General features: G+C 46.8%; 1 protein-coding gene across 1 annotated transcript in view; it reads right to left on the bottom strand.

The window, feature by feature from the left end:
* The window catches only part of EXOC4 (exocyst complex component 4), an 858,640-nt gene that overhangs the window by 134,217 nt on the left and 709,336 nt on the right, over positions 1–15,087 (bottom strand). Inside the window, exon 14 of the mRNA XM_004608252.3 lies at positions 5,522–5,700. Within this exon, the coding sequence (XP_004608309.1) occupies positions 5,522–5,700 (179 nt within the window). The remainder of the gene's footprint in view (positions 1–5,521; positions 5,701–15,087) is intronic.

Here is a 15,087-nt window from a genome sequence, read left to right as displayed (position 1 = left end):
TGAAACGACAGGGAAAACTCTTGCTTAATGATTTGACAAAAGCGAAGCTGAAAGAGGGCAATGTCCCATGATACCCTGGCTTGGAAAAACGGAATTCTCATTGGTGTCAGAGCAGAAAACCAGATAGCTAGTGAGGGGTGTGTGAGTGTGTGTGTGTGTGTGTGTGTGCGCGCGCGCGTGCGCGCGTGTGTACACACGAGTGCATGTATTAGTGGGGTTGCATTTACCAATCAACCAGGAAAAAAAAAAAAAGAACCTCACGATATTGACTCTACACATTTCACCTTCTAGAAAAAGTAGCCAATGTATAAAGTCTCAGGGGAGGCCACAAAATCATATGCTGGGGGATTGGAAGTGTATGGACACCTAGACCTTGTCCATCTTTATTGCCAGTGATACAACTGACTTGTGAGCAAACAGTTTCACACTCATTCCAAGAGTTTGGCAACTGCAGCTACCAGAGGGATATGAGGGCCTAGGATAGCTCTACTCAGGGGTAGAGCTGAGTACACAGCTAACATATTTGACACCTGAAGTTTACTTTCAGGTACCATAAAACACTCCCAAATTCCAGCACCAACGGTGTGGGGTAAGGGATCCCACTGCCTCGGTGGGTCTGAGCACCAAATCCTCAGGCCAGCAGTGCCTGGCAGAACATGGCTGGAGTCGCTCCAGTGCCCTAGGTCCACCCAGCACTGCCTGAGGAGCCCCTTAATTGGTTGTGCCCTTTTTTAGGTGTGTGGTTTGGGAAAGTGGAAGGAGTATTCTCACTCATCACCAGACCTGGAGAACAGTTTGGCCAATGAAGAACTGCTGAGTCGGCTTGGGCTGGTTGTTGCCCCGAAGTCAGCAATGGCCCACAGAACAACACCTTTTGGGGCAACCACATGAACCCCAAATGTCTCAGGATCCAAGATCTGGCAAAACAACCACAGCGCCTTTCCAGGAAGGAAAAGGGCAGGAAATGAAAAAAGAAATTGGGAGTGGCGATCTTTGAACCAGTGGTTCTCAGTCCCGTGCCTATTGGTCGAGGTTCCCAGAGGAGAGAGGGTTCAAAAACTGATAGTCCTGCATTCTCCATCTCTTCGAAGCACCACTGGGGATAACAATGCAAGTCAGACTGAGAGCCTGTCCTTCAGAAGGGATTGGGAAGGCCTAGGTCATGGTAAAGAGAATGAAATGAAACCCAAGGGGTGGTGGGGGGAAGCACTGGTGTTTTCCTTCTAGCATTAGTACTGCTGATTAGTATGTTCATGTGCAGCCAAGTTTGAGGCCTTCTACTCCAAAGGGTCATTTCTCAGGAAGCAATTTCATGTGTCAGTGGGTTCTGAATCAACACTGTGCATTGGAATCTAATGCAAGTGGCTTAAAAGACTTGATTCACTCTGGGCTGTCTGCTCGGTGACCACCAGTACCATTCCTGGTGACAGTGCTGCCAAATGGTGCTCAAGAGGCCAGCTATTCAATGGACGGGTCTGAAGCTGAGGTGTGGCTTGGGCCCTGGGGTACTGGGAATTAAGCAGGCCACCCTGGTGGTTCTTAGGACTCCAAGTTGATCACTCCAAGTAGTGATCAACCGAACCATGTTTAGATATGCACCCTAACTGTTGTACTATCTCTCAGCCCCTGGATATATACATTGATTATGACTTGTTCAGCACATATAGCAACTAGGAATTAGCTGAACAACCAAATAAAATATCTTAGGCTAGAAAGAAACAGCTCCTCACACACAAAATACTGTAGACCAAAACAATGATAATCTATATCAATTGCATAACTGCTTTAGGCAGATACCTGTCTCTTTAAGCCAGTTATAAACCTCTTATAAGCTCAAATATTGTTTATAATAGATGAACTCATCACATTAAGAAAATGCTACCGAATAAAGAAGCTATGGTACAAACAGTCAGTGGAATGCTACTTTGTCATTAAAAAGGACAGAATTATGTTTTAGGGAACAACATGGATGAATCCTGAGGTGATGATGCTACATGAGACAATCAGGGACATGAAAGCCAAATGTCAGCTGGCTTCACTCATATGTGGGGCGGGAATAAGTAAGGTGATAGGCTGCAAGATACAACAAATCTAACTTCCAGACTTGGTGCAAACCATGGTGATTACTGGGAGAAAAAAGGAGCAGAGGGAAGGAGGGGTGGGTGGAATGGTGCTAGAACTTGTGGTAGGCATTGTGAGTAATATACACAAGCAGAGGTGTGACGCTAAACCCCTAAAATTCCAAATGATTGTAAAGCAATGATAAATCAATTAACAAAGATAAATCACAGCAAAGATGATCCTGCGATTCTTAAGCCAATCCCAAGAACCCAAACGATGAGATTTATTTGCCTTAGAATGTGAAGGGATGTTTAACTGTGTGGGTCCTCATAATAAAAAGGGACTAGGAAAGAACTCTTGGTTACTCACTGCCCGTGCATGACAGCTCAGTAAGAGGTTTAGTAGTGGGGATGGAGTTGGGGAGAGATGGGAAGGTGGGTGTCCAAGAAGTGTGTACCAGGACGCACACACAAAGTCCTCTACTCACACTCCATCCAGGAGGCTATGATTAGAACTTAAGGCTTCCCTAAGCTTCTCCTTCTACTAGATTTTGATTGTTCTTGACTCAAAGATGGATTTTCTAGCCAAAACCATTTGATACCCAAAGATGTGGAGGTACAGTCTAGGAAAAAAAGTTATGCGTATTAAAATATTTCAGAGAGGCACATATCCACATTTAATTTACAGATAGAGCCGAAGAAAGAGTAAACTTAGACTGAAGCAAAGGGACTTAACTCAAAAAACAATTACCTCTTGGGTGGTGGAGTTGCTTAAAGAACAGAATCTATAATCAAGTCAGCTTTAGAATCTTTAATCCTCGAGATTTTTCACAGATTCCAAGGCAGAGAAGAGGCCCCCTCCCCCAGGAAGCAAGGTAGACCAAAGAAGACTTTGAGCCACCTCACAAAAGTTTTAAGTAGTCTATTTTTATTCCTTAGTGAAAAGATAACATCCAGAAGAAAATCATTAATGTTTAAATGGAAAACACTCAAACAATTTTTATGTGGGTCAGAGTCTATTGAGAATTTCTTAACCATGATAGCTAATCTTCAAGTCTCTATGTAGGAATTTTATACAGAGCAAGTATTACAAATGGCAAGCATTGCATATTGTGCCTTTCCTATAAGATGGATAGTGTGATCTTTGCGGCAAAATATGTAGAGACCTGGGTTTTGACTTTTGGATGTACAGCACTCTTAAAACAGGCCTTGAACCTAAGAGTGTGCCAACCATGGACGCAAGGCAGGGTGGTAAAGAGAAAGATAGAAGTGAGAGACAGCAGCAAATGTGTCAGACCCATGGGAGAAAGTCAAGGATGGGCACTTGACTTTGATGGTCACAAGGACACCTCCGGGGATGTATGTCATGAACCCAGGACCAAAAATAAAAAAATAAAAAAACACCCCCCAAAAACCCTCTTTTAATTTGGGATCGAATAATCTGGGACTGCTGGCAGTTAGGGCAGCTGGTGCAGGGACATAGATAACCAGGCTGGCAGCAACGCAGAGAATATTCTGCGACAGAAAGAGTAGGTGTATACGCCTGTCTGTACTGCGATGCACTTCTGAGTCCAAAAGATCTCTGGATCTACCTATTTTACAAATCGATGCCTTTGTTTCCACTTGATGAGCCTGTAATTTTCACTGGAAAGAGCCTTCAAATAACAGGGGCTGGGGGTGGGGGACCAGAAGAGAAGGAGCAGGAACACAGAACACGATAGAATGCAAATTGAGAGTAGTGTTTTGGGGGCAGTCAGGATCTACCTGAGATCCCCGTCCACCAAGATTTATCAAGGAGACCCCCAGGCCTGGCCACTAAAACTCAACATTCTCTTAAGTATGACATGATGATGTTCTTGGTGGACGAGAAGCCTCCTGTGAGAATGGAAGGAACGTTCTACTGTGAAAATGATTTCCTGCAAACATTCTTCCCCCCACATTGCATTTACCACTTGTTCGTTACACTAAAGCCTTACCCTTAAAACGGGTTGAGAAATAAGAAAGGAAAAACTAGCATGCGCCAGCCTGCTAAGCTTCCAGGAGTACTAGAAGAAAGACTGACATTTTCTCCCTGCAGGCAAGACTCCAGATTTGGGAATGCTTTTGTCGTGGTAATTACTTCTTTAACGGTTCAAAAGATCATGAAGGGCCATCCCTTTTCCCTTTCTAGAGTCACCCTGACATGGAGCAATCAAAATCACCCATGATCAGAGAATCCCCCGCTTTGCTCCCATTATGAATGCCAACAGGCAGCTTTCCCAGGAGTTAAACCAAGAGGTACATGTGGGTGAGTCTGGTGTGTGGAGAGCAAAATACACCAGGAGCACTTGATGCTGTGTTTGAGCAAAGACAATAGAAGCAGTGATTAGAGTTCACTTGGGTTTTGCACCGAGTGTCAAAATGCTGACAGTTACTTAAGTCACTCACTGGGTGGAATAATCACCCTGAAGGCAACTGAGAGGGTACAACTGATGTATTGTGAAATGAAACTGAGGCACAATGAGACAAAGTCTTAATGGGTGTGATAGAAAATCTTTGTTAGCAGAGCAGAGATGACTTAAGACACGAATCAGACATCATCTGTGCTGGGTTTCTCAGAGACAGGAACACAATAGCAACACTGTGCAATTACCAAGTAGAGAATAACTCAGAGAGCATTTTGATCTTTTTGAAAGTGGTTGGCACCAGACTAGCATAAGTGACCCACTCTGTGGCTCGCTCTACAAGTCATATAAGATGGCGTATCTTGCGGAGGCCTTCTAGAATGGCACAAGAGAGATCTGGAATGCTGTGCCACTGGAAACAAAATACCGCATTAATAAATATTAGACACCCATGGCCCAGCAAACAAGAGGACCCCTTTGTCAAGATTCTGAGAATCGCTAATTAATCAAGCCATCAACCCTGCATTAGCCAGTGTCAGTGGAAACCAGGAGGCTTCCCTTCCGTTTTCAGAGCTGTGTATTCTGCAATTAGCAAAAGGGAACTGAGCTCGCTCTCTGACTTTTTTGGCATTCTGTTATTTTTTAAAAAATTTTTAAAAATATTTTTCATTCATTTTATATCAGTGAAAAATGGAAACACAAGCAGTGTGTCCTGTTCTGAGTGGAGACACTTTCTGCCCTTGAGAAGTCTTGAGAGGAAGACAAAAGGTACTGCTTTCTGCTCTTGGGACCTTTGGACTCAATCATACAGTGTCACGATTCTGAGTTTAATATCGAGCTATGCTCACACAGGCCACTTCTGGCTTCTGATGCCTCACCGAGGGAAGCAAACTGACTTCCTTTACAGGACCACCAAGTCTGAAGGGGACAGCACAAGAGCAATGCTCAGTGGACACTCTTGACCATGTGGGCCTCATCTCCAGAGAGGTCCGTGAACATACCCACACATTGGGCACAAAGAACTTGGTCTGGTTCCTCAGTCCCCCTCCCACCAGGCCGTCCCTCCTTGCTCCTTACTCTGGGATGAAGAAAGACTAGAGAACACTGCCTTTGTCCGACCGGCTAGCCATTCCAGGCTCTCGTGCATGTTGGCCAAGGCTTTGAGGTCACTCACATCACGGAGGATGTCCTGCGGCGGGATTAACTTATCTCCCAGGTTCCCAATGAGAACTTCCGACTCCTTGCCAAAGGCTGCCCTGAAAAAAAAAAATCAGAAATGTGTCACCAAGAGCTGGCAAAAGAGAGGGGTGGGCTACATTTCTTTCGTGTTTCCTGTATTTTTAAAATTAATTAATTTTTAATCAAATCACCATGAGAGATACAATGACAAAGTTGTTCAAGATTGGGTTTCAGTCATATAGTGTTCCAATACCCAGCCCTTCACCAGTGTATATTTCCCACCCCCAATGTCTCCAGTTTTTCTCCCCGCTCTCTCCAAGCCCGCCTCTATGGCTGACACCTTTCTTCTCTTCCACCACCCGCCCCCACCTTTCTTTTTAGGCACTATGGTTTGCAACATTTTTCTAGAGGCACATCTAGCACCGTGGTTGCAAGAGTCATGGTTTGACAGCATGCTCTTTTTTCTCAATTCAATTTTTTTTTGAGTAAAATGATCATGAACCAACCAACTTCAAATGACTCAAGGATAAAAATGTTGCTTTTTAATAATTTTAAAATTTGATTTTCATAAAGTTGTTCACAAAAATTGTTTAGGTTCGACATTTCAACACCAGTCCCACCACCATTACACCTTCCCACCACCATGATTTCGAAGTTTACCACCACCATCCAAGCCTGTACTGTAGGCAGATGCTGAATAATTTATTTTGTATTGCTTGTTATGAATAGCATGAGATGTTGTGCAGCCGTCCTCGGCTGTGCACTCCTGGAATTCTAAATTTTTTTGAGTATTTGGGGTCAAGATATTGGGGCATTTCTGCAGCATGCTTCTCTCTTCTGAAATTCATTGGTGAGTCTCTGAATCATGGTCGTTAACGCACTTAAATGCACTCAGAGGCAGTTCTTGGGTGTGACTGCCAGGGAACCAGAAGGGTGGGGAGATGGGGGGAGGTCACCCATTCCCAAATCTGTGAAGCCTGGAAGCCTGGAGTTTTCAGTCACTAGTTCAGCACACCCAGGTTTTTCAGCGGATTCATTCTCATGCGTGAAGGGTGAGAACTTTCTTGGGAGAAGAGGCCGGCACCTTCCACAGGCACCAGAGTGGGCCAAACCTCTCAAAAGAGGGCGCCTGAGGAGGGCTCCATGCCTGCAACCTTAAGGGGGCTTTTCCCCTTGCCTCTTCTCCCACTGTGAAAGCTGACACCTAGCATCGGGTGTGAAATATGTTCGTGGTTTGACGCTTACTGTCATAAATAAAACAACCCAGTTAACCTAGAAGCTAGAAAATATCTTCACACATTCGAAAGCAAGATGACTCAGCCTCTTTAAGGCAGCAGACTGGAGTTGAACTATACAACGGGCCTCGCTCATTTATTCACATGTTCAAAAAAATATCTGGGGCGAGACAAAAAAGGGTGCAAAGTTTTGTCTTGCATTTGGCTGACCCCAGATAAAATCCTTGGCACTGTATATGATTTCCCCAGCACAGCCAGGAGTGACCCCTGAGTGCAGAGCCAGGAGTAAGCCCTGAGCAGTGCTCAGGGCATCCCCTCAACAGCAACAACAATAATAAATGAAAGGATCTCAAGAAATGTGTTCCTTTTTACTGGAAAGAGACAACAATATAAATCAATGATAGCAACTGGAAAAATAAAATCAGGAGGATTTCATATGCAGCCCAGTAGTATCCATGGGGTTAGGGGGCTTTAGAATCAAGTTCTATGGGTTGCAAAGAATGGCGTGGAAAGGGACACTCCTCCCTTAGGGACACAGAGACCCTAAGGCAGTGACACAGAGGAAGAAGTGGGCCTTCCGAAGGTTAACTGGCCACTGCAGCCCCGGGGGACAGAGCTGCAACTCATGTGACCAAATCAACCCGCGCAGCTCTCTGCCTTCCAGTGAGAGGGGCCTGGGTGGATCCAAGATGACTGGGAAGTCAGGGAGGAAAACCCAGGAAAGTGGTACCCAGGGGGTGAGCAGAACTGAAGCTGGGGCGGATGGAAGAGGCACTGGAAGTTTCTGTAAGTGCTGAGGCTTTAGAGACCCAATACTCAAGAGGCCTGGCGGGATAGCACAGTGAGTAGAGCACTTACCTTCCATGTGACTGACTCTGTTTGCTCTCCGGCACCCCATGTGGTGCCTGTAGCTCCGCCAGGAGGCCAGAGCCTGAGTCCAGAGCCTGCACATTGTCAGGTGGGGCCCTCAAATCAATCAAACAAATGAAAACATGAAAAAAAAAGCCTTACTGCTTAAGACTTTTCTAAGTGAGCAGCAGCCCAACTACTTATTAAGGGAACTGTCATTGTCATTGTCAGTCATCCCATTGCTCATCGATTTGCTTGAGCGGGCACCAGTACCATCTCCATTGTGAGACTTGTTGTTACTGCTTCTGGCATATCGAATATGCCACGGTGTAGCTTGCCAGGCTCTTCTGTGGGGGCGAGATACTCTCAGTAGCTTGCCGGGCTCTCCGAGAGGGGCAAAGGAATCAAACCTGGGTTGGCGGCGTGCAAGGCAAACGCCCTGCCCGCTGTGCTATCGCTGCTCCAGCCCATTAAGAGAACTAACCCCAATTTAAGTTTTGATTAATAATGATTCATATAACAGCTGCTCTTGTGGCAGCTGCTGCTTCATCAACATGGAGGCACTGGGGGTACTGAGCACTGTCACAAGCACTCGGGGTGTAAAGAAACAATGGCTGTGAGTTCCCTGCGATGGGACTGAGAATTGCTCATGTTACCTTGAACCCGGGTCGGCCGCGTGCAAGGCAAATGCCCTACCCCTTCAGATATGGTCAGCGAGACAGAAATGCACCGCAGGAGCTGGCCTTCTAAGGACGCGTGTCCGAGCAGTCTTGGTCTGCAGGACTGACCCCATGGTGGTGACGACAGCAGGGAGGAGCTTCCCTCCCAACCCTGGGCTTCATGACCAGCCAAGCCAGTGTTGAGAGCACTGTCCGGGGACCCGAGGACCCCGTGTCCTGCTGGAGACCTGAAGGAGTGATGCTTTTTCAAGCGACAGGGGAGAAAATGAAGCCCCATTTGTCTGCGCTGCTGTTCTTTCAAGTTGGCGCTGCTCTGGGCGGCTAACTGTGGTTTCTGACACGATGATCTAATTAGCATAAGGGATGCCGTCCTCTGGAGAACTTTCTCCAAATTTAGTGCTCCGGGAAATCAAGTTACCATGAAAAGCAAAAACACTGTCTCCCCTCTGTTGATGGCAGCCCGGCAGACGGTTATAATATCTTGCCCCTGGGCTGCCGCTCAGTCAAGTTGCAAATATTTAGTTTTCTTAATCTGTCCTTCACTATCAACTCTCCCAGCCCCTTAATCATCTTTGATAGATCGAACGCCGCCACGATGCCTCTGAGCGGTGTGGTTGAAAGGCAACAGGGGACGCAAGTGGCTTGGAAACCCCGGCTAGGGGCCCTCTCCATGCATGGACGTGCCACCCGGGGTACAATGTGACAATCAAGATGAATGAATTTCTGGAGAAGAGGAATCTGCTGGAGCGAGCGGCGGGGAGGATGGGGGGTACCCTGGGCATGGTGGCTGCTTCTGACCTGGACGCATTTCTCCCTCCCCTCAGCGCCGCCTCCTCCAATGAGCAAATGCTAGACTGAAAAAAACGTAAGCTGTCTCCTGTTGAGTACACAGCTGACATCTCATTGGGCAGGAATCCATAGTCACCCACTGAATCCTGGGGCGAGCCCAGAGAGTGTGACTTTGGGGATCCCTGGCTGACAGCTAGAACCATTCCACGCGAAACATCACTGCACTGAGGATTTGCGAGTGCTGAAGAGCCAGGGGCATGGGTTTCGGGTGTCATAGGAACCACATGGAATGTCTCTGGCTGCTTGACGACAGGTATTTGTTTTCCCCCCTAAACCCTCTAATCTATGAAATAAGTAATGGCAGGGGGGCACTATGAAAAACTAGGCCCTTATTAGAAATGTCAGAGCAGAACGGTTTTTTTTTTGGGGGGGGGTAACACCCGGCAATGCATGGGGATTATTCCTGGCTCATATACTCAGAAATTACTCCTGGCGGTGTTTGGGGGACCACATGGGATGCTGGGAATCGAACCCGGGTGGGCCACATGCAAGGTAAACGCCCTATCTGCTGTACTGTCATTGCTCTAGCCTCTAGAACATTCTTTTTTTTATTTATTTTTTTCTCTTTTTTATTTTTTATTTGTTTTTTCCTTTTTTATTTTTTATTTATTATATTTTTATTAATTTATTCTTTTATTGAATCACCATGTGGAAAGTTACAAAGCTTTCAGGTTTAAGTCTCAGTTATACAATGCTCGAACACCCATCCCTTCACCAGTGCACATATTCCACCACCAAGAATCACAGTATACCTCCCCCCGCCAACCTCTAGAACATTCTTGATGCCAGAGAAAAACGTTTGGTAGAGGATGTTTAGAGCCACGCTATACAGCTGAGTAAAAGAAACCATTATATAAGTCAATCTATGCACAGTATAATACTAAAGAAAAGAATCATCTTATATTTATGGACACTGAAAAGAGATTGGCCAGCTATTTCTATATGAAAATGCAACTGGAGCCTGCTATTCTCCTAAGAACATATGAATTTATTGATCACTGTATCACTGTCATCCCGTTGCTCATCGATTTGCTTGAGTGGGCACCAGTAACGTCTCCATTGTGAAACTTGTTGTTACTGCTTTTGGCATATTGAATACGACACGGGTAGCTTGCCAGGCTCTGCCAGGTTCTACTGTGTGGGCGAGATACTCTCGATAGTTTGCCGGGCTCTCTGAGAGGGGCGGAGGAATTGAACCCGGGTCAGCTGCGTGCAAGGCGAACAGCCTACCCGCACTGTGCTATCACTCCAACCCATGAATTTATTAGAGAGAGAGAGAGAGAGAGAGAGATTAGAATTCCTGCTATACACGAGGAAGCCTTTCCAGCGGACCCCAGGAAGTACAGTCTGGGAAACCGGCAGTACTGGGGTGCACAGCTATCGAGGTCCAGGACTCCAGGTGGGCCCACCAGGGAATTGGGGGTTTGTCGCAGAGGGTCTCGGTGTCTGAAAAAGGTCCACCTGCCTCGAGGCTGGAACTGTTTCCTCTGTCTACCTCTGAATGCTTACTGGCTCTTCATTCTCACTTTATTGTGCAAAGAGAATGGGTTTAGGGAGATTAGTCCCCACTCTTGAGTGATCTGGGCAGCAGATTCGTCCTTCTCTTCCCCTTCTGAGGAAGGGGAAGTAGCAGGTGCTCAGAAGCAAGAGGTACTCTGTGACGGCTGGAAAATGATGGAGCACCCGCCCCCTAGGTACCAGAATATGAGCATGGGCATGCAGAGGGGAGGGGGCTAGAGGGAGGAGGCAAGAGGGCAGGGGGGAGAGAGGAGAGAGGATGAATGGGGCGGGCAAGGAGAGGAGGAAGGAGGAGAAAGGAGGCAGCGGCGGCTGAATGCTCAGCACCCACAGGCCCGGCCTGTGCACTCGGCGGCTCTGAGCGCTGAACGCGCCAGGAGAGCTGTTCTGCTTCATTTTCCCACACCATTATAATCATCTTTTTAAGAACCCGACTTGACAAGAACGCATTTAAGCGAATTTTGCCAAGAGTGTAAAACCTGTTTAACTCAATTTTATCACACAATTATAACCTTTAAAGAGGTCTGTCTGACAAGAATTCATTTAGGGGAATTTCGCCAAGGACACCCCAAATTGTCTCCGCTGAGTCTGGAAACAATTCTGTTACCCACCGGAATCTTAGGAAGATTACCCCTCCCCCTCCCCCCTCCCCCTCCCCCCGCCCTTTTGCATATCGATCTGACAGGCTAAGTACACGCAGGAGGGAAACATCAGCATCTCAAGGCACCGCATTGCTGCTCTGGGTGCAACTACACGCAGACACATGGCTCCCTGGCCCGCCCCATCCGCCCTGACCCTTGCTTCCGACTGCCCACTGCATGATGCGAAAACTGCCTGGGATGCTCAAGAATGACAAAGGCCCCGTGACCCAGAGTCCTCTGCAGAGCTGGGCGGGGAAAGGGCAGAGCTGGCATCAGGAGAGAAGCAGAGCCCCCTGGATCGTGTGCACCCAGCAGGCATGAGCGCTGGCGGTGCCATACATGCGGCTCTGGGCGTGGAACGACCATGGTGCTGCCTTATTTTCACACCTGCAACAGCGCATGCCCTGACCTCATCCCGAGACCTACCCAGTCCTTCTGTCCTGCTCATCGATGCCTTGCCTCGGACCCTCTACTTACAGCAAGGGGAGTGAGGCGGGTGGGCTCTCTGGGAATTCCCCTCTCTGGCTCTTGATCTCAGCCCCCAGAAGGGACTGGCTGATGCAGAAGGTGGAATGGCTTGTGTAGGGGTCAGTGACTAGACTGCTTGGGAGACAAGGCAGACGAGTCCAGAGTTCTCTGACCCCCGATCTTTAAGGGTGTTGTGTTTTTGTCCTCCATTAACAAGGAAATATGGATCTGGGGACTTGGGAATAAGGAGAGCTACCCCATCTCTCATGAAGAAGACCTCTCCCCGAGGCTAGTGGGTGGCTAATGATACACCTGGAGAAGGCCATGGGTGGCCGGGGGGCGGGGGTGGGGTCAAAGAAGGATGAAGGGTAAGGAATATTTGTCCTCCTCCTTCCAAGTACACTGAGCTCCTTTGTGGCTCTAGATCCAACCACACTCCAACAAATTGTAAGCGCCTTTGAGCTCTGCTAAATGCGTTTCCTTTTAGACTTCTGGTGAAAGAGAGGTGTTGGTCTTCTGTTGGTTCTATAGGCTATTCTAATGCCTCCCATCAGACACTCAGAGTCTCACTGACCACGTCACCAATTCTTTCTAAGGCAGATTTTTTTTTTTGTTCACAAATGGCGATGCACAGGCATTACTCCTGGTTCATGCACTCAGGAATTAACTCCTGGTGGTGCTCAGGGAACCATGTGGGATGCTGGGAATCGAATCCCGGTCGGCCGCATGCAAGGCAACTGCCCACTGTACTATCGCTCCAGCCCCACCAATTCTTTTATAAAAATTATTTTTAATATTTATTTATTTTAATAATTAAAAAATTTATATAGTACTCTAAAATATTCCATTATATTTAATATTCAAACACCAATCCCACCAGCATTACACCTTCCCACCACCATAGAGTGGGTGTTTCCATCCTGAACCCCAATCCCTGCCCCAAAGCAGAACCGAAATAATATATTTTGTATTGTTAGTTATGAAAAACCGCTGGAAATGCTACAAAAAAGTATCCGTAGAGGAAAGAGAGCCATGTCACCAATTCTTCACATTGAAATCCTCCTGAGAGGTTCCTCTTTCTATGTTGGACCTTGACTTCTACAAGACCTACTATGCGCATCTGTACCAAATGCCACTGGGATTAAGAGAACTGTCTACCCAAGGGTTACCAAGTTGTTTACAGGTAGGGATGATAAGGCGAGCGAAAAAGTCACAACCAGTCTGAGTCTACACTCATCAAGGTTGTAGAAAGGGTTGCCTACATAAATTCCTGTTAATGCCAGTGGTGTCAGTGAGGCTTCCATTGATGACTTCTGCTTCTCATAACTGCTCGATCTTCAACCCTTTCAAAACCTTCTCATTGCATCAAACACAAATGGCAGTGGTAACATGCCGATGGGCACGTCCATCAGTTTTTCAAACATGATTTAGAAAAATGATCGCAACAAAACCCTCCTAACAAGGCAGTCATCAGGTGGTCCTGTACACTTGATGACAGTATCATTTTTTTCCCTCCTGGAAACTGCAAACACTCTGTCTATCTTTCCACACATTTCATCACCGCCACCACTACGTGGCTGTTCGTCATGTTTAATCAGTAGCTCTGCTCTTTGGAGACCTGCTTCCTTCTTTACCCATCATGTGGATTTGCTGTTTGCTTTCTTCACCTACTGTTCTTCCCACACTTCAAAACGAAGTGGCACCCTTGATGGGGCAGAGGCTGCCTCTGAGTGACCACAGCTGTGGTTCCCAAGGCAGACTTGGGAAGGTGTTGAAGAGGATTCTGGGGTGGTGGGGGTAGGTGTGGGGGTGGGGGGTGGCGTGTAAAATCCAGGTGAAGAGGGAAAATATCCACACTTTGTTTCTTAGGTCCTTTTGGGGGCTGGTATTCAGGGGAATTGAAGTCTCTCTTCAGTTGGAAATATAGGCAGTAAAATAACCAGAGGAACATTATTAAGGTGTGTTAGAAAGTGACCCACAGCTCTTCCTGTTGTGCCTTTATATCAGTTTGCTAACTGGAACAGGTCCAGATACTTAGACTCATTATTTCTGGGGTTTTGGCATGGAGAGGGGTTTTGGTAGTGAGTGTAAATCAGTGGTCCTTGCCCTGGCGAGTCCTAATGAGTTAGTAACTAGAGGCACACCCACAACCATCCTGTAACATACCCCACCTATAAAGATTCTGATAAAATTGGTCTTGGTGATGCTCAGGAATAGGTGTTATCTTAAAAAATAAGATCTTGGGCGCGCCTTCCGCCCAGAGATGAACCGAGAGCCGCGGCATGAGAAGCAGAGCCTCCGCGCCTATTGACTGTGATCCTGAGGTCTCCTAACCCATTTTGGCACCAGAGCGGATGCTTGAGCCATGCATTTTGACTGTGAACTGAGCTACAACCTCGTGCAGCCCGGGGAGGGATTTTTTCCCCTCTCCACCCCATTTTTCTGAGTGAAAATGGCGGCAGCGGCAGCAGCCACGTGGTGAGAGCCACCCTCTAAGACCCCTCCACCAGGAGGTAGGACTTTCTTTAGTGACGTAGCCTGTAGGTGGTACTGGGAGGGGGGTCGTTCCCGGCGCGCCTTCCGCCCAGAGATGAACCGAGAGCCGCGGCACGAGAAGCAGAGCCTCCGCGCCTATTGACTGTGATCCTGAGGTCTCCTAACCCCTTTTGGCACCAGAGCGGATTCTTGCAGCCATCCATTTTGACTGTGAACTGAGCTAAAATATTAGAAACTTCACTCTTACCAATGAAGAGAAATTATTAGATGATGCCTATTCAGCAGGCCTGATTGTTGGGGAAAATTTCCAATCAATAATAGTGAGTTCTGTATGGAAATATGAAATGTACTCAATATATATAGAGAATAATGGGAATATCATTAGCTACTTAGATGGGGGGTGGGGTGGGAGGGGGGTGTATTGGGGTTCTTGGTGGTGGAACGGGTGCACTGGTGAAGGGATGGTGGTTTAATCAGTATTTGACTGTGACTTAAACCTGAAAGCTTTGTATTTTTTTTTCTTGTTTTCACGGTGGTTCAATAAAATATTTCTTTAAGAAAAAAAAAGATCTTTATTGGTATCATTCATATACCATATAGTTCATTTACTTTATGAAATAATTGGCAGTTAACTTTGCATAGTAACAGTTAACTTTGTATAGTAACAGTTAACTTTGCATAGTAACAGTTAACTTTGAATAGTAATGGTTAACTTTGTTAGTCTTTGT

Source organism: Sorex araneus, chromosome 1 (genome assembly GCF_027595985.1).
Source record: "Sorex araneus isolate mSorAra2 chromosome 1, mSorAra2.pri, whole genome shotgun sequence".
NCBI classification, from domain to species: domain Eukaryota; kingdom Metazoa; phylum Chordata; class Mammalia; order Eulipotyphla; family Soricidae; genus Sorex; species Sorex araneus.
This window is presented reverse-complemented; position numbering and strand designations above follow the sequence as displayed.